This window comes from Triturus cristatus, chromosome 9 (genome assembly GCF_964204655.1).
Source record: "Triturus cristatus chromosome 9, aTriCri1.1, whole genome shotgun sequence".
Lineage (NCBI taxonomy): Eukaryota > Metazoa > Chordata > Amphibia > Caudata > Salamandridae > Triturus > Triturus cristatus.
In genome coordinates this window covers 318729971-318754760 of record NC_140592.1, presented here as the reverse complement: position 1 = coordinate 318754760, position 24790 = coordinate 318729971, and the positions used below count along the sequence as shown (strand labels likewise).

The window sequence follows — 24790 nt, the reverse complement described above, 5'->3', positions numbered from 1 at the left end:
ATTTTCTCGCAGTCCCCTCATCCTTTTGCAGCACTTTTTTGCCTTTCGGGAAAATTATCCAGGAGCCCCAGTTTCAAGATGGCTTAACACATCTGCCACCAGGCACACCTGCTTTAAGCTCTTAATGTGGATGTCTAGAGGGAGCTTGGAATTAATTGGAGAAGCCCTCCTTAGCATCTCCAAGACAAACAAGTTAGTGCTAGGCTGGCCTTTGCACTGCCAACAATTTCAGTTCACTCCCAGATAACTAATTCCTGATAAATGCTCAGCAATTAACACCATCCAGCTCTTCCGCAGCTCACCGGCAGGCCACAGACTTCTGAGCCAGGGCATTAACTTTCCTAGACAAGGATGTGTATTCCAGTTCTGGAGGTTGTGATGGGTGTCAATACTGTTCTGTAGTACATTTTTATTAAGTTACTTTTCTACTCTAGTTCTCAAAAATCTGATTTCACCATTATACAGATTGTGAACACTTAAGGGCCTGATTTAGAACTTGGCAGACAGGTTACTCAATCACAACAGTGATGGATATCCCGTCTGCCGAATGATAAATCCCTTTATATCCTATGGAGTTTATATTTGGGGAGATATGATTTCTGTCTCCGTTGGGATGGAGAGACCAGTCCGCTGAGTTCTAAATCAGGCCGTAAGTGGGAAATAGATGTTAAGGACATTTGCTCCTTCTAATGGTAAATTCACGGGACTATCTAACAGCAATCTATTAATAACCATCATTGGATCACTCTTAAGCATCAAAATATCTGGCATATTTTAGTGCTAACTGCTTCAGTCCTAATCACAGACATGGGAATACCCAATATATAGTTATAGTCTTGAATTTTCTGTGGAAGCCAAGGATAATTTCCAGGGAAGAGTTAGCGTCACCTAGTTTAACTGGCAATTGTTTCCATGTTATCAGCCACACGCCCAACATTGGCGAGAAGAGCATTTAAATTCTATGGAAGATACTATTTTGCATAAGACTGCTTAGTTAAAAACATTATAAATTATGGATCTTTTCCCCAAAGATGCACACAATGCAGTGTCACAAGAAAGACTATATGTTAGCCCTGGCCTGGACGTTAACACTTGTATACTCCAGATTTTATCCTAGTAGTAAACAAAGAAGTACAATCAATAAGTAGGATGCAGAGGCAGAAGTTAGATGTACGAGTAAAATACATATACATATATACATATATATATATATATATTTATATATATATATATATATATATATATATACACACACACACACACATATACACATGATTACTTCCACTCTTACCTGCACGGGCTTGAGCTGGGGATCAGCCCACACAAAGCAAACTTCCATTGTGCGATCTTTCTTCATGGGTAAAGGTAGAGTCAAATAACAAAATGGATCAAAAGTCACAGAAACTTTGGCACACTCTGGACACACCAAGGTGGATTTAAAAAGACCATGGAAAATGTCAACGATTATAGAATTGTTCCGCAGTCTGTGGTTATTCCAAGCCTCTTCTGCCACCACCTTAAAAATAGAATGGAGAACACATTTGTGTTAAAAGTGCTAAGACATATGCTTAATTAAGTCATGATTCTCACATCATTTATAAATTCAAGCAAACAATGTTCATTAAAATTTCTGTAATAGCTGTGGAACTGTATGTCATCAAGAGTGGGTATCATACCCTATAATTTTGAAAATCATTTGATCAGTGACTATAGGAAAATACGATAATAAGGATACCAGCACAGTTTAACTCAGTTAAGCATATCTGTTAAAAACAAAATGAACAGCTTGATATTAAACAGTGATAAACTATTTATATTAAACACAGAATGGCCCAAACAATCCCTCTACGGGCAATTTGGCCATGCTTTGGGGGTTAGAATTTCATGTACACCCAATAGCCAGTGACTCTGTACCCTTACTGCACTTTCAGTTCTTTCATGGAGAAAACCTCAATTGGCGCATTGTCAGAGTATGAAAAGACTGGCATTTCTTTATGTATCATTTCTGTAGACCTTTTCTCCAGGAATGTCTGCAAAAAGAACACAAAATTCAGAATTTTATCCTGTACGTCAGTGGAAACCAATGGAGTGTTTCAAATGTGGATTCTACGATCTTACTATTTCCTCTTAATACTCCGTCTGACCACCTAGTTTGGTCACCTTTCTCACCCAATGACCAGTTTACATCCCAAAGCGGGGACCACAAAAATTCACATGGACTTCTTATGCTTGCAGTTTTCATCTGTTCCGGCAATAGGCCAGGCCGCATAAGTGAGCTTACATTGTTATCTGGGAAGTCAGAGAACATTGGTGCGTGGTAGGAATTTTGTTTGTATTTTCCTGCAGAGTCTGGGACATTACCACACAGAAATGCGAGAAAAGCGTGTGATTTTAGCCAAATTTTTCATTAGTTTTGCAGGGCATTCATAGTAAGAAACAGTGTAATTCGCACAAGTCACACCACGCTCAGCTTGCTGGATGGTCAGAAATGTCTGGGTTTGGTAGGTTTTCTGAGTGGCAGCCCAAATTCCACACCTATCTACATAGCCTAAAACAGTGTTTTTGTACCAAAGATTTGAAGTCTGCACGTTGTATTTTGGGGAATTTCTTGTTGTTGGCGCTAGCCCTGGCACATACGTTGGGTACAGTTTTTATCATGAGAAGTATTGGAACAAAGGATAGTAGAACGTTTGTTACTACCAATTGGATTTCTCTCCTGTGAGGAAATGGGGTGTATTATATGGTGTGGTTGAGTGACCTCACCGAGAAATATACTACTATACCCTTTAGGACCAGTCAGGTTTCATTAGGTAAACCTTATCTCAACCCTGGGTAACTATGGCACTAAGCAGTCAGGCTTACAATAAGGAAAAAGTGTAAAGCATTTAAATAGCACCAAAACAATTGAAGACGAAAAACTCGACACTCGAAAAATCGGACACTAAATTATAATAATATATATTATGATCATTTATAATAAAATACATTTTTATGACTTTATGGGTACCAAAAAAAATAAATAAAAGATCCACCGGAGGGTCCCGTAGATCAAGATTTTACAAGAAAGAGTAAATCCAGACTTTATTTAACCGCATCTAACAAATTTGACACAAACATTTTCAAGAAATGCAGTCACTTAGAGTTACTTTGGGCAACCAACCCCAGCAAAGAGCCAGTCCAGGGGTTCAGCAAGGTCCAACAGAACAGTTACCTGCTTCCTTCAGATCAGTTGCAGTGTCAGTGGTTCCTTACCATTGACTTCAATGGAGTGGTACTAAAGATAAAGACGCAACGTGATCCATCACTCTAATAAATGTAAATCAAACATAATATTAGGTATCGGCATGACTTATTCCAACATTATTTATTCAAATTCTTCTTAAAGCGACCGTAGCCAACGCATTTCATCCCAAAAAGGACTTCTTCAGGGTAAAGGCAATATGGTGAGTCTTTCTCAGCAATCATCAATGGATGTCTATATGGAGTCCCTTTTCCTTGGGTATCAGTAAGGCCTTGTATAATTCAAGAAACATCACATCAAGGAACATGTAATTTCCCTCCTGGTTCCTGGTCTGATTTGTGTCATCTATCCATGTACGGCATTAAGTACTAGCCCATTGCAGATTTTGTACATAAATTAATCCCGGCACTCTGAAGTCATATAATACTCTTAATGGTTATTAGCCAAAAAAAGAGAAGGACACAATGACAATAATGAAGAACTGGCTGCGGAACATATTAGGTCCTCACAAAAGTATATGTCAAAAAGTAATTTAATACACTATTTTTACAGAAAGGAAAAACACATTCATGAGCCAAAAATCAGAACTCCCTAGTGTATTTAGTTCTAGTTGTTATTTTGTGAGAGGGAGATTTCATTTTTCTGAATCTTGATACAGATGGATGACAGCCGACACGTGTTCCTCAGGGCTATGAAAAGAGTCTTTAGACGCTTTATAAGTCAAGCATAAATTGAACTTCAGTTGACGCGTAATGTTGAATGTAGATAATTTCGAACGAGGATTCTGGCGTACAATATGATTCCAAGAATTTTAGAACCTAGTAAAGGTTCGAAGAAACAAGTTTTGTCGCAAGAAAGTCTTCTGATAATTGTATAAGTTGTCTGTAGGCAGTAACAGATCTTCCCCAGTAATTTCTATTACTATAGAAAAGATCGACCCTGAATAAAAATTTTCACAGTTCTGATTCTTGTAACCTTAGACGGAAGTGGTTCAAATCTCAGTGAAAGTTATTGGTGGATTACAGCTTGTTTTGAAAAAGAACGAGTCTCCACCAAGGTTTCCAATATTCAGAGATGCTGCACCGTGATATGAAATTGATTTGTGAGACAGAATTGATGGGACGGTCTTCGCGTAGTCGTCTATGTGGTAATTGTTAGTAAGTTATTTGTTGGCTTCAACGTATTGGCCCATTGCAATTTGCAACCAAATGTCAAGCCGCTCCCGTCATGTAGACAAAATGTCATCTGTGGTACTGAAGCAAGGGGTGCAGGATGCTGAAGATGCTGGGCACTTGATGAGGTCTTCCTGGGGTACTCCTTGGTCCACGGTCCTGGTGAGTTGATTCTGACCACAGGATTCAACATCCCAATAAGCCTTCTCCGGGTCAGCAGAAGTCTAGTCACCACTGGGCTATTAGTCACCTGACACAGCAGTTTCCTTTTTTAGGTGATAACTCGCTTTTTGTGTAACCAAGCTGACTTAGACAATTCTCGTGGGTACAGCAGACTCCGGTGCAACTTTTGAGCATCAGGTCCGGGTCTCTTGGCTGCAAGGAACAGCGAATGGGCTACCAACTCGCCATAGCGGGCATCCTCAGCTTTTGTGGCCCTATGTTCTCAACAGTAAGTCAGCCAGCTGACTCTTGGAGTCTGTTTCAAGCTGGGCTTAGGAGGGAACTTCTCCACAAGAAGTGGACACAGCAAGCAGAGTCCCTTCCTTCGCTAGCCCAAGGAGCAGCAGCTGCAGCTCAACATCAGTGTAGCCTCTTCCTCGCCGGTTCCAGAGTCAGCAGGGTAGTCCTTCATAGGTCCTCTTCTTCCAGTCAAGCGAGATCTTAGTTCAGGGGGGGCCTGGGGAGCCTCTTTTATGCCCAGAAAGCATCCTTAAGGAAGGTCAGTCACTAGCCAATGGCCTACCAGGGTCCCGTCCGCCTGATGATAACTTCCTGTTGTCATCTAGCAATCCCAGATTGCTCTATATTGCCAACTCTTAAGATGGCAGAAACCCTCTCGTTTTCAAAAGCTCGGGGGCACACCCTAGAGTTACCCCTCTCTTGCCCGACGCCAACCTGTCTACCCAAACAAATGAGCAACCCCTCTTGAGTATGGTTATCATTTGCCCTTTAAAAGCGGCTTCCCTTCTGAAGGTTGCCTACTGGGCTAGCACACCTAGATAAAAGGAGCTTACTTCACCTGCAGTGCATGACACATGAAGGCGCATGCCTGGGCCAAGAGCGGGCCAGTCTGTGTCCGTCCATGCCCAAAAGAGGCTGGTCTACCTCTCTCAGCCCGAGGAGTCTCAGGATTACGGAAATCCTGGTATAATATTCTATATCAACTAGTTTCTGATAAAACAACTGAGCTTGGGGTCAGGAGGATAACAATTATGAGAAAATGAAAACTAGCCCAAGGAACCATAGGGAAAAATTGTAAAACAACAAATGCCATAATGAACTACCTCACAGAGTAAATGGCTCTAATTAACAGCGAGATCGGTAATGTGGAAGAATAATTGGCCGCGACCAAGAGCGCAGCTATGTAGGTTCTGTGTGATGTAATTGTGGAAACGACTGAAGAGATTTTAAAGAGTATATAACAATCAACAGTCTATAGCAGAGAACGCAGTTACATAAACTGAATATCCAGTATATAATAATTCTCCAAAAGTATCGTCAATGTGATGCCATCCAATGATATACAAAGTGTGCAATCATTTAGAGGCTCATAAGGGATCTATTCCATTAACACTTTGGGAGGCTGTAATTGCACAGCAATCAGGTGAAGTGTGTTTGGGAACAGTGACTGCACCAGAGACATTACATTTGTTGTCACATTTTAATCCCTGTGTAATTATTCTAAAAGAATTTCCAAAACTGGAATCACAAGTGAAAACTGGTGAGATTTAAAAACCAAAATTGTGCACTGAATGCAAAAATAAAGATTTGTTTATATAATGAAATACGAATGGTGAGAAGGGTGAACTTTATTGGGACTCAAGAAAACAAAAGGCCATGGTGATTGTGTTATTCTTAATTTCCGCCATCTGGAAGTGGTAAAGCCTCTTTTGGTTAAACTCTATTGAAAGCATCAGTCCTAGATAATCCTGAAGGGAAGATTATAGCTGTCAGGCTGGGCTTCTTCTATAAACCCCCAGCAAGAGTTATTCACTTGCAAAGGCCATTTCTCAAACCCTGAATTAACCAGAAGTAGACGGAAAGAACAGATCTGAGAATGATTAAATCCAACAGATTTGGCCCATTGCTCAGTTGTAGTGAGGTGGACTGACAATTGGAGGGCAGAGAACTAGGGTCTGGCCTTGAGGAACTAGTGAAAATAAATTACCAATGAGAAGGGAGGGAGGAGAAATTACTAGATAGCCATGAGTCAGTAGGAACCAATGGTAACACATTAACTATTAGTCCGTGGAACGTGGCCTGAAATACAAACAAAATATTATGATAAAAAAGTTCTTATAGAGCACACAGCTACCCACAACTGGCTTCCTGGCGCTGACATGATAAGAGAAAATGTACTGCTTAGATGAAGAGGTGATTTTTCAATTACTTCCTAAATCTTACAAGGTTTTTGCTTGATCTGAGATTAATAGGTAGGAAGCGCCAGAGCTTAGAAACCAGGTAGATGAATGAGCAACCCTAGGCAATAGCTCTCTTGATTCTAGGGATGGCAAAAAGGAAGAGGTTGTTTGAACTCCGCTCTCTGCGAAGGCTGTACAGGGTGATAAAGGGCTGAAGGATATGTTTGCCAAGCAAATGCTTTATCCTATGGGCAGTACTCATGGCCTTCATTCTATTCTTTAGATTATAGGCAGCAAAGGGAGTTGATCAAGAGCCAATCGTGCTGATTGCATTCTTCGCAAGCCCAGCAGTGCTCGAGCCACAGGTTTCTGAGTGACCTCAAACTTTGCATAACAGGGGCAGCATAGATAGAGAATTGCTTTAGTTGAGACAGGACAGTACTGGGCCTTGGACCACCGTCCTCTGACATTCCTTAGGGAGCCACTTGAGCCTCTTCCTAATAAATCTTAAGAGGCCAAAACAGGTACCAGCAACTTTCTTTGCCTGGGAGGCCATGGTTACATCTTAGCCCAAAATCAAGGCTCTTTACGTCTGGTTGGGGATGGGGCCCAAAGGAATAGATCCCAGAGCGAGGTATTGTTTCTGATCACCATTACCTCTGTTTTAACCCTGTTCAGCTTGAGACCGCTTGTCGCCATCCAACTGGTCATCTGTGTCAGACAGGTAGTGAGCCTTTCAAAAGTTGATTCTGTGTTCGGTGACGGAGAGACCATCTGAGTGTGGTCTGCATATGACACCATGGTAAAACCCAAGGCAAAAATTATGTCTGATAGAGCTGGAGATACACATTAAAAAGTGTAGGGCTCAGTGAAGAGCCATGCGGCACTCCACACTCAAGTCAATGTGTCTCCGATAGGAAAGGCCCTTCACTAACTTGAAAGCTCCTGAAGGCTAGAAACGAAGTTAGCAATTATAATGCCATTCCTGTGATTCTAATATCTTCTAGCCTCTGACATAGAATTGAGTGGGGGTTATATCAAAAGCTGTGCTCAAATCCAGAAGAATGAGTGCAGCTGACCCACCCTTGTCCAGTGTCTTTTTAAGATCCTCTATGGCCAATAAGAGAGCGGTCACTTTACTGCAGCCAGATCAAAAACCAGTCTGCGTCTGGTGCAGTAAATCTGATACAGTCTCACAAGTCAGAAAGCACAACATTTAACAGTTTTTCCAGGATTTAACTTTCCCCAGGAAGTATTGAAACAGGTCTGTAGTTTTCCGCCTTGTCAGGGTCCAAGGAAGGTTTCTTTAACAATGGACAAATAATCACATGTATGGACAAATAATCGCATGTTTCCATGCATTAGGAAATCAACTACTCTCCAAGGATAAACTGTAGATGACCGTTCGAGAAGAGATAAAGGACTCTACCTCTTTCAGCAAGATATCTATGGGAGCCAGGTCCATAGGCGAGCCCAACTTAACTGTTTAATGCCATTAAAATATCTTTCTTGTTCAATTTTGGGAATATTTGGGAAAAATAGAGAATAATGAATGCGAGTACCATAAACATGTCCCAGCTAGTGTTTGCAGGCTTCGATAGTATCATTTTTCCAGCAATATCCTCGAATAGTGGAAAGGCCAAGGGAAGCATGGCGGTATTAAAATCTACAATAGCGCCAATATTCAATGAAAACGTACACAAAATTATGGTTCTTTCAGATCGTATAGGCAGTGCCAGTTGCATTTCCCACACAATTCTTATATAGAAGCTATAAATGAGCGGATATTTAAATCTAATCTAATATTATTGGAACAAAATATTGCTAAAAACAAGGCTCCCCACCCTACTTGCAGAGGGAATGGTAGGTGCTCTATTAATCACATCATACTTTCTGAAAATGGTATGGGGTTATTTAATACGTTTGGGGTTGAACCAAGTATTGTTAGTGACCATATTCCTTTAATATTAGTACGGAATATTAAACTCAAATGTGTAGAAGGACTGTAACTAGCAGCAAACATTGAAAAATCAGGTCATAATGGCATAAGTCTTAAATAGACCGGGATAAATGAAATTGCCTTTTTAGAAAGGATTGCAAACGGGAATTTAGAAGATGTTATCACCTGTACAGAATGGGAGGATGACCCATGTAAGATATTGGTAGCTTTTGGCAATATAGCAGAAATCGCTGATGGTTTAAAAGTGGCAAATAAGGATACGAATAAAAACCATACTGGGTGGTTTGATCACCAATGTACACGGGCTAATCAAAAAGTCATTGCAGTCAATAGCCAGAAACAAGGAAGAGATGAAAGTATTAAGATTCATATATATATATATACACAAGTACTGGATGGGAAGACAAAGGAATTGCAGGAACAGGTCGGGGTTGAACAAGAAGCAGAAACTAAAGACAGTCTACCTTTCTAGAAAACTATTAATATGCCTTTTCTTAGGGATGATTCAGCACCCAAGGTCGAGGCACTAGTTACCCCAGCAGACTGGCTTAGTTACTTTGAGAGATCGTTAATCTCAAGATTGAAATGGTTGCACTGGTGCTAGAATCTAAGCAATCACATGCATTGCCTTACCTAAAGTCAATAAGCATGGAGGAAATAAGTACTGCAATTGAAAAATGTGCAGTAGGAAAAGCCCGTAACCCTGATGGGGTTCCAGTGGATGTGTTTAAATTCTTAATAAAACACTGGGCGCCTTTACTGACAAGTTGGAAATCCAGCAGCTCGTGGGTGCTCCCTCCATCATGATCAGAGAGCATTATAGTGCAGATTTCTAAGAAAGTCGGTAGCGGGTATGCAAAATGCTACCACCCAATAACCCTCCTGGAGTCACCCGCTAAACTCATGGAAAACATAATCCTGCAAAGACTCGATACCTGGGCACTGGACAATCTTGTGCTACCTGAGTCGCAGTATGGGTTTAGAAGGGATACTGGAACAGTGGACCAGTGTATTATTGTGAACCTCCTGGTCCTCAAATATAAAATAGCTAAGGAAGGTCACATGCACCTATGTTTCATAGACCTGAACTGTGCCTTCAATCTTGTTAGCCATGCTAAATTGTGGCAGACTATGGAAAAAATGGGTGCCCCTTTGAATATCATCTTGCACCTGTCACGGCTGTATGATTCTCTTGTGGCACAAGTGCAAAACAGTACAAACTGAGAATGTACGCCTAGGATTTAGGGTCACAAGAGACATTAGACAAGGGGATGTTCTGGCAACAAGTAAATGCAGATGCCCCATGAGTTGGGAAGAGGCAGACCACTATCCTCCTATATGCAGATAACGCAATGCTGTTATCCAGGACCGCTAACAGTTTGCAACCTCTGATAAGATACATTTTCTGCGCATATGGAGGAGAGAGATTTAACGTTAAATCTAACAAAAACATTTACAATGTTATGTGGGAATAGGAAAACAAAAAACAAAAAAAAGAGCTGAAAAGAAGACGATGAAGGTAAGCGAAAGAGAGCTTCTTTATTTCAATCCAGTCTCTCGGATTCCCCAGCAGCAACTGCCAACCCTGACCGCTCCACATTCCCTGCACGGAACCTTCATTCCAGGTTCCGTGCAAAGAACCCGAACGCGGTAAGAACCCCACACACCCCCCTTCCTTCACAAAAAAAACACAAACCCTTCATTCCGTAAAAACAAAGACTACCCACATATAGACACATTAATCCCCAAATACAGAAGGTCAAAATCTAATATAATCCCGTAACTTAACAGGAGATGACCTAGACCTAGCAGGAAGAAACTTGGTTCTCGAAGGGCCCTGTTGAGAAGCAAGATTATTCTCCGAAGTGCGACCACCATGCATATCGATGCTGGAAGGTAGAATTGTACCCTGAGTACCAACACCAAATTTGGCTCTCACAAACTCCACCTTGGACCTAGGTACCACAGAAACAGCAGACTTATTCCAGACCTTGCCATTATCCAGAACAACCACATGATCTCTCACCTTACTGACCCTAACAGGAGCAGAAAAACGAGAGGAACCCTTACGAACGAAAACAGGTTTTTTAATCCTCACCCAATCCCCTTCACACACAGAAGACTGCTTAGGACAATTAGAGCCATACTTGGCTTGAGTGGCAGCTCTAACATCCGCCACTGCACCCAACCTTAGAGGATCCACTACCTTCCTTAGCATCCAATCCTTGTTGAGCTTCGAACCCGCAACTCTACCCCTCAACAAGGAAAATGGAGACATACCAGTACTACAGTGTGGAGTTGTCCTCATTGCCCACAACACGTCCGAAATCACAACCTTCCAATCCAGACCATTAACGGAGGCCAACTGTTGCTGTTCCTTGACGACACGATTAAAACGCTCAACCAACCCATTACTGCGTGGGTGGTAAAGGGAGGTAAGTGTGTGTTTGATGCCATGCTTGCTCAAAAAACTTTGCATCTCAGTAGACACCAACTGCGTACCATTATCTGTCACCAATTCTTCAGGAAATCCCTCCCGAAGGAAAACCTCCATCAGAAATTTAATAACCACACTAGAGTTGATACCATCCACAAATTTGACCTCTGGCCACTTGGACATATAGTCAATCAAAACTAGCACGTATTTGGGAGAAGCCCCTAAACCACTGAATGGACCAGCCACATCAAAAGCCAATTTAAACCATGGTGTCTCCTTGACTACAACGGGACTGACGGAGGACGGACAAGTTACCTGAGATTTGTCACTCAGCACACACGCACCACAATCCCTGACACAATGTTCGATGGACCTATCAACACCCGGCCACCAAAAATCTTCCCTCACCCTCCGCTTCATTGCTCGAATGCCCAAATGACCTTCATGGGCTAAGTCTAAAACTTTCTTCCGTAATGACAAGGGAACAACCAGCAACCCACCCCTGCGCAAAATCCCATCAACCAGAGACAACTCATCACTAATTCTTGAATAGGGAATCAATTCCTCGGGAATAACAGCACTGTTGGGCCAACCCTGGATTACCAAATCGATTACCCTGCAAAGCTCCGCATCTTCAGAAATGGCCAGTTTCCAATCCCCTTCAGATAGAGCAGCTCCCGTATCAGCAATAGTGCTGACTGCACACACCATTTCTACAAAGTCATTAGCAGGTTCACTAACACTGCCAGAAAGAGGCAGCCTAGACAAACAGTCAGCCACACAGTTCTTCACACCAGCAACGTACTCCAGGCAATAATTGAATTCATTCAGTCTGTACTGCCATTTGGCAATACGAGGCGTAGCTCTGCCGCCACCTTTGGTGGTAAACAGGTCTACCAAAGGCTTATGATCAGTTCTGAGAACAAAATTGTTACCCCACAGAAAATTACGAAAATACTGTACACCCCACCATAGTGCCAACGCCTCCTTTTCGATGGTAGAATAAGTTCCTTCAGCACCACGAAGTGTTCTGGATGCAAAAGCAATGATTTCTTCCTTATTGTCCGATCTCCTCTGCATTAAAACAGCACCTAGACCAACATTGCTGGCGTCGGTGGTGACAATGCATTTGTCGTTGATGTCAAAAAGTTTGAGTGGCTGTGCCTGTACAATAGCCTCCTTGAGAGACCTAAAATCAGACGCACATTGCTCAGACCAAGTGTACTTCACGTTTTTCTTAAGAAGACTACGCAAACATACAGTTCTGTCTGAAAAATTGGGTACAAATTTAGCGTAATATTCAACTAGCCCCAGAAAGGAACGTAACTGGTCTTTGTTTACGGGTTCAGGTGCATCCTTAATGGCATCCAGTAACTTCATTTTAGGTTCTACCCCCTTAGCGGAGATATGGTGACCAAGGTAATCTACTCCATCTTGCAGAAATCTGCATTTGTCCCTCCTTAACATCAGACCACTAGATTTGACTATGTCCAACACGTGCTTAACTCGGACATCGTGCTCCTGTATGGTCTTCCCGTGAATAAGAATGTCGTCCTGGAAAAACACCACCCCCACAGTGTTCCTGAATAAGTTTCCCATGAGACGTTGGAACACTGCGGAAGCCGATGCCAATCCAAACGGCATGCGTAGATAACGGAAAGCTCCATCAGGAGTCACGAATGACGCAAGATGTCTGGAGTCCTTGCACAGTTCGACTTGATGGTACGCAAAGGATATGTCAAGAGAAGTAAAATACTTGGCACCCTCCAAAGTCGACAACATCTCATTGATGTTGGGTAGAGGTTGTCGATCGACCCAGATGCACGCATTCAGATCGCGCAAGTCCACACACATCCTGAGGGATTTATCGGCCTTGCGCGCTAAAACAATGGGTGACAACCACTCAGACCCTTCAACAGCCTCAATCACACCCAGTGCGCATAACCGTTCTAACTCAAGCCTCAATTCCCCACGCATACTGAGTGGCACCTTCCGTACCTTGTGCGCCACGGCCATTGCACCATCCTTGAGAACTATGCGGTGTTGAAATCCCTTGAGTTTGCCCAACTTACCACTAAATACCTCAGGATAACTTTTAATCCAATCACTCTCAAAGCACACATCAGTCGTGATAGTATGTATTGGAGGGATCTCTGAAAGACTAGCATAGTATTGTCTAGCCTCCCGTTTAGATAACACCATGTCAACGTGGTTAGGATCAAGAATGATTCCAAGTTCGCCTTGTTCATGCCATCCTAACAAATTCGCACCTTCCTCCACTATAAATATAGTACAGAAAATGCACTCATCCTTGAATTCTAACTTTCCCTTGAATTTGCCAACTACTTTCACTCTTTTACCACCATACGCAAAAATTCTTATACTAGAGCGAACTACTGGAACATTGCCCAGAGTTTTAAAATCCTTGACATTAACCAAAGTAAAAGGGGAACCGGAATCAGCAAGAAACTTCATGCCATTCCCATTCACATTTATGATGCACACAGGACTTTTCCTTCTTTGACCCTCTCCGATGGAAGCTATTTCCACAACCCCTTCTTGTGTAGATGATGAAGATAACATTAATAATTCATAGCGCTCATCATCCTCATACACGCAGTCCTCTTCTATGGCCCTCACAGTACGAGGAGGTACCCTCTGTGGTACAGTTGCCTTGCACATCCGCGCTAAGTGCCCTTTCTTGCCACACTTGAAACAAGTCTGATTTATAGCATAACAAAACTTGAAGTTTCCCAGATGAGAGGTGCTACCACAACGATAACACGAAGGATGTTGTTCAACTCTTGTTTTCGGGAAATTAGACAAGGGTGGTGTCCGGGAAGCATTGACGCTAATACTCTTGGTCGATTTAGGGGGAGCTTTTGTGGTGACCAGCTTGACCTCAGATGCAGAAGTGGTTTCGGATGACGACACAGGAGTATTTAATTCTTTCATGCAGAGTTGAGAATGTTCAACACTCTTTGCTAAGATAAGGGCAGTCTCAAGATCAGGATCGTCAGAGGACAGAAGCTTCTGTTGAACTTTCTTGTCACAGGTACGCTCAATTAGCTGATCACGAATTATTTCATCACGAAATTCTCTATAATTACATTTGAGAGCTAAAATTCTGAGAGCCGCAACAAAGTTGTCAATGGATTCACCAGGCATCTGTGCACGTTGTAAAAATTTGTGTCGTTCCAGAACTACATTGCGCTTGGGATTGAACCTTTTATCAAGAGTTTTTACCAAGGAAGCATAATCGACAATTAGTGCATCCCCATCTTCACCACCGCTGGTGCACGTCCACACTGACTCCAGAGGTAAAGTTTGAAGGATTGACCTTGCCTCAGCACCAACATTGTACATTAGTAAAGCCTTCTTTTTCTTGGACGTGAAAGTGTCACCATCGATTGCTTCTAAATAGGCCTCAAAAGTGGCCTTCCATTGTGGCCATAGCATAGGAGGAGGACCAGGTAGCTGTAAAAATGGAGGTGGAGCAGCAATGTTATCCATTATCAATCTTGCGTGGGTGAGTTGCCGCCACTAAGATTAACACTATGCTGCAAATGTCACTTAAAAGAATTAGTACTTCCAATGAAACTTCAAAAAGAAATGTACTCTTCTGCTTAAGAAGGACTACATGTGCACGTAGCTGTAAATTGTCATTTCCTGCATAAACAAGATGCTTTCACGAAAGGACAGTACATTTGCACAAAGCTTAATAATTGAGGCTTTTAAATTGCTCCTTGTGCCGTCATGACACTTCGCTATAAACAAGAAGTAGCGCTGGGCTACACGCGCTACTTCTATTCAAAGCGCATGCCTCATAACTCCAGGTTGCCAAGACAACTGTACATAACGAGACGAAGCACGTCAGAACGTGACGCTCGCACATACGCCGCGCGCCGATCTACGCGCCGAGCAAATACCAGAAGAAGCAAGGAAAAAAAAACAAAATGATCTCACCGGCGAAGATCAGGTAGAAGGAGAGCAGCAGGGAAAGATTCCAAGTCCGGCGATCCCCCAAACTTGACAAGACTCAACTACTACGATTCGTCGTCACACAGCAGTGCAGGCAGGAAACGACATCGCCGGACTAATGAAGGGGAACTGAGAGCTGGACCAGCCCGTCGCCAATGAAAAGAAGACTATGAAGGTACGCGAAAGAGAGCTTCTTTATTTCAATCCAGTCTCTCGGATTCCCCGGCAGCAACTGCCAACCCTGACCGCTCCACATTCCCTGCACGGAACCTTCATTCCAGGTTCCGTGCAAAGAACCCGAACGCGGTAAGAACCCCTCAAGAGCCTACTGTGTTAGGGGAACCGAGTTAATGGAAACTAATAACTACCCATATTTGGGTATTCAATTCTCACGATGCGCACATAAGGGAGCCCAGTTAAGAAGTGCAAAATTAAAATTTCTAAGGACAACAGCAGCAATCTTTAGATTTGCCAGGAAAATGAGGAATAAACCAATAAAAAAAACTTACAACTATAAAAAAGTAAATACCTGTCAGGGGTGATATATGGGTCCACTTAATGGGGTACGACAAACAGCACAGTATTGCAGATGCATGAGAATATCTTTCTGCGTAGACTTGACAGTGCTACAATCAACATTAACCTACATTACACACAAATAACTAGATGTATCTTAAGTAGGAGACAATACAGATAAACCGGATTATCACATGGCATACCATTTGGAGCAAGGTAGGCACAAAGGTTACCAAGGAAGTAATAGAAGATTACTTATTAGTGGATCAGCACGCCTAAATTTCCTGCCTAGCTCACATAAGTAAATTGTTAACGGTTGTAGACAAAAGAGTCACTAAAGAAGATCCCACCAATATCCTGCAATATAGCAAGGAGGAACGGAGAATGATACTTGTAGGGAAAAGGAAAGCCATAAGAGAAATGTCTAAAACCACCGTACCTAGATATTGTTCAGAATACACTGAACAAGGTATACAAAAGGTACTTGATTACCGGATCTAATGTTCAAAATAGATTTTGTCTTACTCGATTACCTTTAGGTATCATACAATATATGGTCACTTTTCCTAAAATGGAGTCTGCAATGAAATAAATCCTAAATGATTGTGTGATGGAAAAACGATTTAATCCACTCTGCATTTTATTCTGTAATTTTTATAAAGATACTAGAAAACGATTTTTGAAGTCCTTGTTTTTACCAATAACATTATTTACTTAGATGCTTTTGATTTTTTATGTAAACTGGAACATGTTTGTGTTTTTTATGCTGTATCCTCTTACATGTTAATGGCAATAAAGAGAAGGAAGTGAATCTCTCACCTAGAAGAACAAATTACTTACCTTCGGTAACGGTATATCTGTAAAATACATAGATTAGTTATAGATTCCTTACCTTAGAATTACCCCCAGGCATCAGACTGGATACTGAGACTTTTTCGTCAGCAGTACCCCTGTGTGTCGAAAGGTGGTGTTGGTCGGCTCCACGTTCGTTGTTGGCATTGTGGTCACCGGGATACCGTTGCGGTAGAGCAGAGCCCTGCTGGGCCAAGGAAAGGAGGACCAAGAGAACCTCAGAAAGGGGATCTACAGCCTTTGCTGTGCACCATGCCATAAATTTGCTCCATCTGCAGGCGTATACCGTCTTAGCGGAGGGACATCTGGCTGCCAAGGTAACATCACAGACGTCGGGAGGAAGGTCAAAGGCTATCAACTGTCGCTGCTCAATCTCCACACAAGGAGGTGGAGGCTGAACAGGTTCGGGGGGAGGACCAACCCCTGCTGCTGCGACAGAAGATCCTCCTGGAGAGGCAGTCGGATCGCAGGATCGATGGCCATGTGTAACAGCTTGGGATACCAAACTCTTTGTGCCCAATCCGGAGCCACCAGGATGACTTGGGCCTGGTCGCGCTTGATCTTCAGCACTCTGGGCAAAAATGGTATAGGCGGAAAGGTGTATAGAAGACCGCAACCCACTCGCAAGGAAAAACGTCGCCTAGTGAGTGCAGACTTGGAAATTCCAATGCGCAAAACTGCTGACATTGCGCGTTCTCTTCGGTGGCGAATAGATCTAACCAAGGCTCTCTCGACTGCTGAAAGAGACCGTGCGCCACATCCGAGTGAAGACGCTATTCGTGATCAATCATGCACCTGCAGCTGAGTTTGTCCGCCCTGGCGTTCATGGTGTTGAACTACCAGTGATATGCCCTGATGTTCCAGCCATGCCCAGAGGCAGAGAGCCTCTTGACCCCACCCCGCCCTGTTTGTTGCAGTACCACATGGCGGTGGAGTCCATGAACACCTGCACTATTCTTCCCCGGACAGAGGGAAGGAATGCTTTTAGTGCAAGACGGATCACCCGAAGCTCCAGAAGGTTGATGTGGAGCCCGGACTCCGCCGAGACCAGAGGCCTCTGATCTCGGCCTCTCCCATGTGGCCGCCCCTTGCCAGCAGTGATGCATCGGACACCACTGTGAACTCTGGTGGGGGAAGGGAGAGGGATCTGCCGCTGACCCAATCCTGGTTCGTTAGCCACCACTGCAATTGACGTACAGTGCCCTCTGAGATCTGGACGCAATCGGACCGATTCCCCTGATGCTGTGCCCACTGGAACTTCAGAGCCCGCATGTGCCATCCGGCATGTGCCACCTGGCATGATCATCCAGCAGGATGCCATTAGGCCCAGCAGCCTCAGGGTCATTCTGACCGAGACCCCGGATAGAGGCTGAAAGATCGGAATCATAGACCGAATATCTGGGACTAAATGTGCACTTAGACGAGCCTCTGGATTCGGCAGCCGCCGAACTACGAAACAATCTATTAGCACTAGATCTCCACCAATTAGTCATGCAACCCACCCACGAAAAAGGTCACCTCTTGGATCCTATTTTTAGTAACTGTACCCATTTTACAGTTGATTCACCCATCTCTCTCCCATGGACAGACCACTTCATGATCCCATTCTCCTGGGCACCAGCAGAACCTCGTCCCACCTCACTCCCTGCCCCAGGTAGAAACCGTAAATGGTCACAACTCAATACTAACCTATGGACATCAGCACTAGAAATCTCTGTCCCGGAAAACAACCGTGACCCGATCATCAGTAATGATAATTTTAATAAATGGATTACCACCTCTTTAGACTCCATCATCCCTTTTAAGGACACTAAATCCAAACATAGACCTAAAAATGCCCCTTGGTATTCCCAAGATCTGCGCGCTCTTAAGAGAGAATGCCAAAGGCTGGAACGGAAATGGCGTCTCGACTACTCTCAGAGCAACAAATCTGAATATCGGGCGTCTCTATAACTCTATAAAATCAACATAAAAAAGGCTCAAGCCAGCTTCTTCGAAAATAAGATTAACGAAGCAGCTTCCAAACCTAAGGAAATTTACCAGATCGCAAAAAATCTGCTAAAACTCCCAGACAAGCTTCCAGATCCTCTGACCGCACAAATTCGCTGCAATGAACAGGCCGACTATTTTTACAACACAATAGCCACGATCTACTCCTCCTTCCCCCCATCCCCCCACCTCCAATCGATTCAACAGCACTCCAGATCCTCCCCTCCCGCTTCTCTGGAAACCTTTCCTCCTTTGCAGTCCACCAATCTAGAATCCTTAATACTACAAGTCAAATCTGGCTCCCCTAGTGACCCAGCACCAGCTCGTTTCCTTAAAACTATCACCCCCACTATCCTCCCCACTATTCTCAATTTAATCAATAACTCTCTCTCAGTAGGCCTCGTCCCCCCAAAATGGAAACAAGCTATAGTGAAGGCTCTCCTGAAGAAATCCAATCTAGACCCGACGAATCCAGGGAACTACCGCCCGATCTCACTGTTACCTTGGATAACTAAAATCGCTGAAAAGTACGTAAACCAATGCCTGACAGAATTCTTGGAAACTAACAACTCTCTGGACATCTCTCAGACTGGATTCCGCCCCATGCATGGAACGGAAACTGCTTTATTAGCAGTAACAGAAGGAGCTAGAAAAATCGTGGATCAGGGCGGCACTGCGGCCATCATTTTACTGGACCTCAGTGCCGCCTTCGACACTGTAAATCATGACATCTTATGCCACAGAATGGCAGAGCTAGGGATAACCTCCACTGCTGCGTCCTGGCTACACTCCTTTCTTTCTACCCGCTCCTTCCGTGTCTGTGAGGGCAATACCACCTCGCCCAGCAAACCTCTTAGTTGTGGGGTCCCTCAGGGCTAGTCCTTGAGCCCCACACTATTTAACATTTACATGCTTCCCCTCGCAGATATAATACGCCCTTTCGGCGTTCAAGTCGTGTCTTACGCCGACGACACGCAATTGGTGGTTACCCTGACTCATCCCTCCTCTTATTCCAGCGATCTCAGAGGCTGCATGGAAGCAGTATGCATCTGGATGAGTCAGTCCTACCTGAAGATGAACGGCGACAAAACAGAGCTAATGGTGTTGGGTAACTCCCCCCAAAAATCCATCGACTCTCTGTGGCCGCCAGTATTAGGCCCTGCACCCCCAGCCGTGAACTCCATCAAGAGCCTGGGCATCTGGCTGGACAACGCATTAACCTTTGGCCATCAAGCAACCAAACTAGCAGCCACTTGCATAGGCATTTTAAGACTCATACGAAAGATTCTACCGCTTCTCCCTTTCAAGGCTAGACAGATTTTGGTCCAGGGTCTAATCCTCTCCCGGATAGACTTCGGAAACGCCCTTTACCTAGGAGCCCCCGAATCCACCCTAAAAAAACTACAGGTTATCCAAAACTGCGCGGCTCGTACTCTCCTACGCATCCCCAGACGGCAATCAGTGAAATCTGAATTAAGAGCCCTTCACTGGCTGCCAGTAAAGGACAGAGTCAACTTTAAAAGTATGTGCATTGCCCACCGTGCTTACTGGAGGAAAGGAGCAACCCTGAATCACACCTTAATCACCCCCTATCACCCCAACAGGCAGTTGAGGTCGACCCTCGCCTTTCAAGTCATCATTCCCAGGTTCAAAAAGGAAAGAAGTGGTGGAAGAATGTTCTCAACAAACGCGGCCAGACTCTGGAACTCCCTTCCACTTTCTATCCGATCTGAACCCAACATCCTGCTTTTCCGCAGAAAATTAAAAACCTTTTTCTTCAGGAAATAACTTTGACCCACGCCACCCACTTGTATTCTGTTAAAGCGCTAGGACGCCTGCGGGTAGCTATCGCGCTATACAAAAACTTATTCCATTCCATTCCATTCCTCGCTGTTCAGGAGGATGAGCCCGAAATTGCGACATGTCCAGAACCGCAACGATGAAGAGGAGCTTCTGAGAGGGGGGTCAGGTGTGACTTCGACACGTCTATAGAGAACCCCAGAATATGCAGGAGATCTGCCATAGACTGGAGGTATGAGACGACAGCCTGGGGCGAGCCCGCCTTCATCAGCCATTCGTCGAGACAGGGGAAGACTGGAACCCCTGATCTGCGCAGATGTGCTGCGACCACCGGCATCACTTTCTTGAGCACCCGAGGGACGCTTGTAAGGCTAAAGAGGAGCACAGTAAACAAAGTGCTCGTGGTCTACCGCGAACCACAGGTAACGACGGTGGGCCAGCAGCACGGGGATGTGAAAATAAGCGTCCTGCAAGTCCAACGCTACCATCCAGTCTTCAGGGTCGAGGGCAGATAGGATCAGAGATAGCGTCAACATTTTGAACTTCTCCTTTTGGAGGAAGCTGTTGACATCCTGAGATCCAAGACAGGACGCAGGCCTTTGTCCTTCTTGGGCACCAGAAAGTAGTGGGAATAGCAACCACTACCTACTTTGGGGGAGGAACTCGCTCGATGGCTCCCTTGGCCAAGAGTGCCGAAACGTTCTGTTGGAGAAGAGCCAGATGATCCTTCGACATGCGATGGTACTGAAGTGGAATGGATGGAGGGGCAGTCTCGAAGGGGAGGGAGTAGCCCCTTCGGATTATTTGCAAAATAATCCTGCCGCCCCGAAAGGTCGGACTAGGAGGGATTGGAGGCAGCTGCAGAGGGGGCTGTGGTGGACTGGCCCGCCCGCTGGTCCCCAGAACCATGGCGGTGGTTCCCACGTCCCCGGTCGCACAGGGGCTGAACAGCTTGCACCGGCCTGGGGCTCTGGGCGGGACATGGCGGGGCACCCCTTCCGTGGCCACGAAAAGGGCTAAAAGCACATTGTGCAGGGCAGGTGGTGGCGTGGCCCAAGGACTTGGCCGTAGCCTGCGATTCCTTAAAGCGCTCCAGCGCGTTGTCTGCGTTGTCACCGAACAGGCGACAGCCATCAAAGGGCAGGTCCATAAGAGTGGACTGGACAACCCCTGAAAAAACAGTCGACCTAAGCCAGGCAGAGCGTCAAAGGGCTACTGACGTGGAAATCGTCCTGCCTAGCGAGTCGGTTGTATCCAGTTCACAGTGAATGGTAAACTTTGCTGCATCTCTCCCTTCGGCAACTGCATGGGAGAGTAGGGCTCGGGCCTCCTCCGGGCACTGGGGCAGCAACTGCGCCACCGTATCCTACACAGAGTGGGTGTAACGGCCCAACAGACATGCAGTGTTTACCGACCGCAGTCCCATGCTGGAGGAAGGAAACATCTTCTTCACAAGGTGGTCCAGCTTTTTGGATTCCCCATCAGGGGGTGCGTTAGGGAATGCGCCTTTTGATGTGGAGGCTTGGACCACCAAGCACTCAGGGGTGGGGTGTTGGGAGAGGAAAGTGGGGTCGCCCTGGGCAGAGCGGTGGCATCGGGCAATCATCCCATCCATCGGAGCCCCTGTGTTGGGCCTGGACCAGGACCAGATGTCCAAAAGGATGCCGGCTAGGGCTTCATTAAATGGCAGCAAGGGCTCCAAAGAGCTCGCTGACAGTTGAAGCACTTCTGTCAGGAGGTTAGTCCTGACCGCCACCGTAAGGAGCTCGAGGTCCAGAGCCTCGGCCCCCCTATGCAATACCACTGCATAAGACGCTCCCTTCTCTGTAGCCACAGTAGGAGAAGACAACAGGACAAGGTGAGGTATCAAGACCACTAGCTTCCCCCAGTTCCTCTCACCAGTCCGGTTCGTAACCCAACTGGTCTGGCAAAGGGTCTCCAGACTGCTCCCAATCCTCCTCACCTTCCTCTGGTTGCCAATCTGGCCTAAAAGAACCAGGGTAGAACAGGGGCACCAAAAGTACCCATAGGTGCCGGATCCGGCGTCGGCTGAAATCGGTCCGGCTCCGTGTCTACATCAGGGTGGAGGCTGGGGTGGAGGCTGGGGTCGACGCCGGCTTGGGACACAACCGGCGTCGGCTGCAGACGTGGTGCTGGTGGAGTCGGCGCCGGGGGAGGTGTAATCAGGTCGACCGGCGCAGATCCGAGTCGAGGCCTGGATCCAAGGGGACGCTGCGGTGCCGGAGCCGCCGGCGTCAAAGGCCCAGGGCCCCCAGCTGAGTCCAAGGGGCTGAAAGGTACACCGGCAGAATCGGGCTTCCCACAGATGGCATGCAAAGCTTGGTAAAAGGTGCGGAGCTGGGTAGGGGTTGCTCCGGGTCCCAGGAAGGGAGGGAAACTGAGCCGACCCTTCTGGCTCCGCACGCGGACCCGCAGGAGGGGCACCACCCGCATCCCTCGTCGCGTCGGCCGACCGACGGGGAGAAGTCGAAGAGCAACAATGCTTCTTGGACTTCTTCTTGTGCTTCGACTCACCTGAGGAATGCGAAGACTTTGAAGAAGACTGGTGGGGATGGCTATGGGACCGGTCCCTCGACCTCCCACGAGAACGGGACCTCGAACGGCAAGGAGCAAACTGCCACGCCTTGAGAAGGTTTCGGGACCGCTCCCGCAAAGACTTCGGATTAATGGTCCACAGTCAGAGCACGACTTGGGGTTGTGGTCGTGCTCCAGGCAAAACAGGCATATGTGGTGCGGATCAGTCATTGACATCAGTCGGCTGCAGGAGCCACAAGCATTGAAACCCGGCATCCCTGACGTGCACCAGGAGTCGAAGACTCAAAAACGGTGTCGCCAAAAGTCCCAAAAAGTCAGTCAAAAAGGGACTGGAAGTACCGCTCTCTCCGGATCTGGCTGGCGTGGAAAAAGAAAGAACTGACGTCAGCGCGCGAGGGCAGCGTCCAAGTAGCTACTGCAACGTCATCCTGATGACGACGACGACGAACGCGAAGCCAACAGACGTCACCTTTTGACGCGTAGGGGTACTGCTGACGAAAAATTCTCCGGATCCAGGGGTAATTCTAAGGTAAGGAATCTGCAACTAATTTTCTCCTTCAGATAATGTAACTTTTGAGGAAGCATAATGTTAATATTAGGTCGATATTTAAATAGTTATTGCAACAGGCCTTGCTACTTGCAAAATTTACCTGAACTTAGCATAATGATTGTTTTAGGATCTTTTTTCTACAGCAACAGGGTTTGCATTTTGCACAACATGTGTTAGCTTAAAATGTAGCCTTACTGCTGATCTTTGGGATTTTGATTATTTGCGATATTTAAACAATACGTTAGTATTTGAGTAATATTTTATACCAGTATTCATTTGTTGAGGGTATGGTGGATCTGTATGTGAGATTTCTGCCTTTTAATTGAATAGAGATGTGATGGGCTGGTAAAACTTTAAATCTGACTGACAAAATACTTGCTCTTACTTTAATCAAGATAAGATATCATTTTGTAGTATAACATTGTTAAATAAGGATTTGCTGCAAATGTAATGTGATTTTACATGGATGTCTTATTCTTTTATGAATTAATTTTAATCCCAAAACAGATTTTTGATGATGAAGTGCCGTAGTTCCTGAGGGGACACTACTAACTTAAAGGTTTTGGGTACCTATGGTACTTTCCATTAGGGACTTGGCAATTAGCTAGCTTGCCAATTAAGTATACGTCAATCAAACAGATCAGTTTAAGGGTCAGGGCAATGGCATACAGGTCTAGGTGCACTAGCAGTTGAAAATCCAGAAGCATCAGTCCCAAACTTTAAGGGGTGATCATACCAAAAAAAAGGAATTTCCTTATATCTACATTTTTAGCTTCCCAATGTAAGCAGGATGCAAAATGCTCTCTGAATATTCCGATAGTATGGCTCGTCCACCTTGGTGCTCAGTAAGGCCACCAATTTATTTGTCATGATGGAGAGCACCTACAGGTTTAGCAATTTCTAGAGAAGCAGTGCCTGGAATAGGATCTGTGACTCGAACACCATCCTATTTGTTGCAAATTGAAACTTTCTACTGATGGAAACATCTTCCAAAAGATTCCTCACATATGAACAAATCCCAAAGGAATACCTCAAAGGGACGTGGGATTGAGCAGAGTCAGTTAGCCAAAGAAATCATAAAACACAGCAAGGGCACAGTGCTACATGTCTGACACTAAGACAGTAGTGCTTTGCAAAAGTATTCAAAGACTACCAGGTAGCTCCCCAACAGCCCTGCTGATTTCGGCCACGCAATACCTCTGGAAAGCGCCAAGAAGTCAGCAATGGTGGGATGAGTAGAAATGCACTCCGGATTAGTTTTTCTTGAAAGTGCATTGCAGTCATCCACAGCACACTTATGTTCCAGAAGCCTCTGCAAATGGATATGGCAGCAAGCTTCCTAGCTGCCAAGATGTTGTCCATCACATAATCAG

The 24790-nt window shown here is 45.1% G+C and overlaps 1 protein-coding gene across 1 annotated transcript in view; it reads right to left on the bottom strand.

The window, feature by feature from the left end:
• The window catches only part of USP4 (ubiquitin specific peptidase 4), a 776462-nt gene that overhangs the window by 386478 nt on the left and 365194 nt on the right, over positions 1-24790 (bottom strand). Inside the window, exon 11 of the mRNA XM_085625029.1 lies at positions 1292-1516. Coding sequence (XP_085481155.1) covers positions 1292-1516 — 225 coding nt within the window. The remainder of the gene's footprint in view (positions 1-1291; positions 1517-24790) is intronic.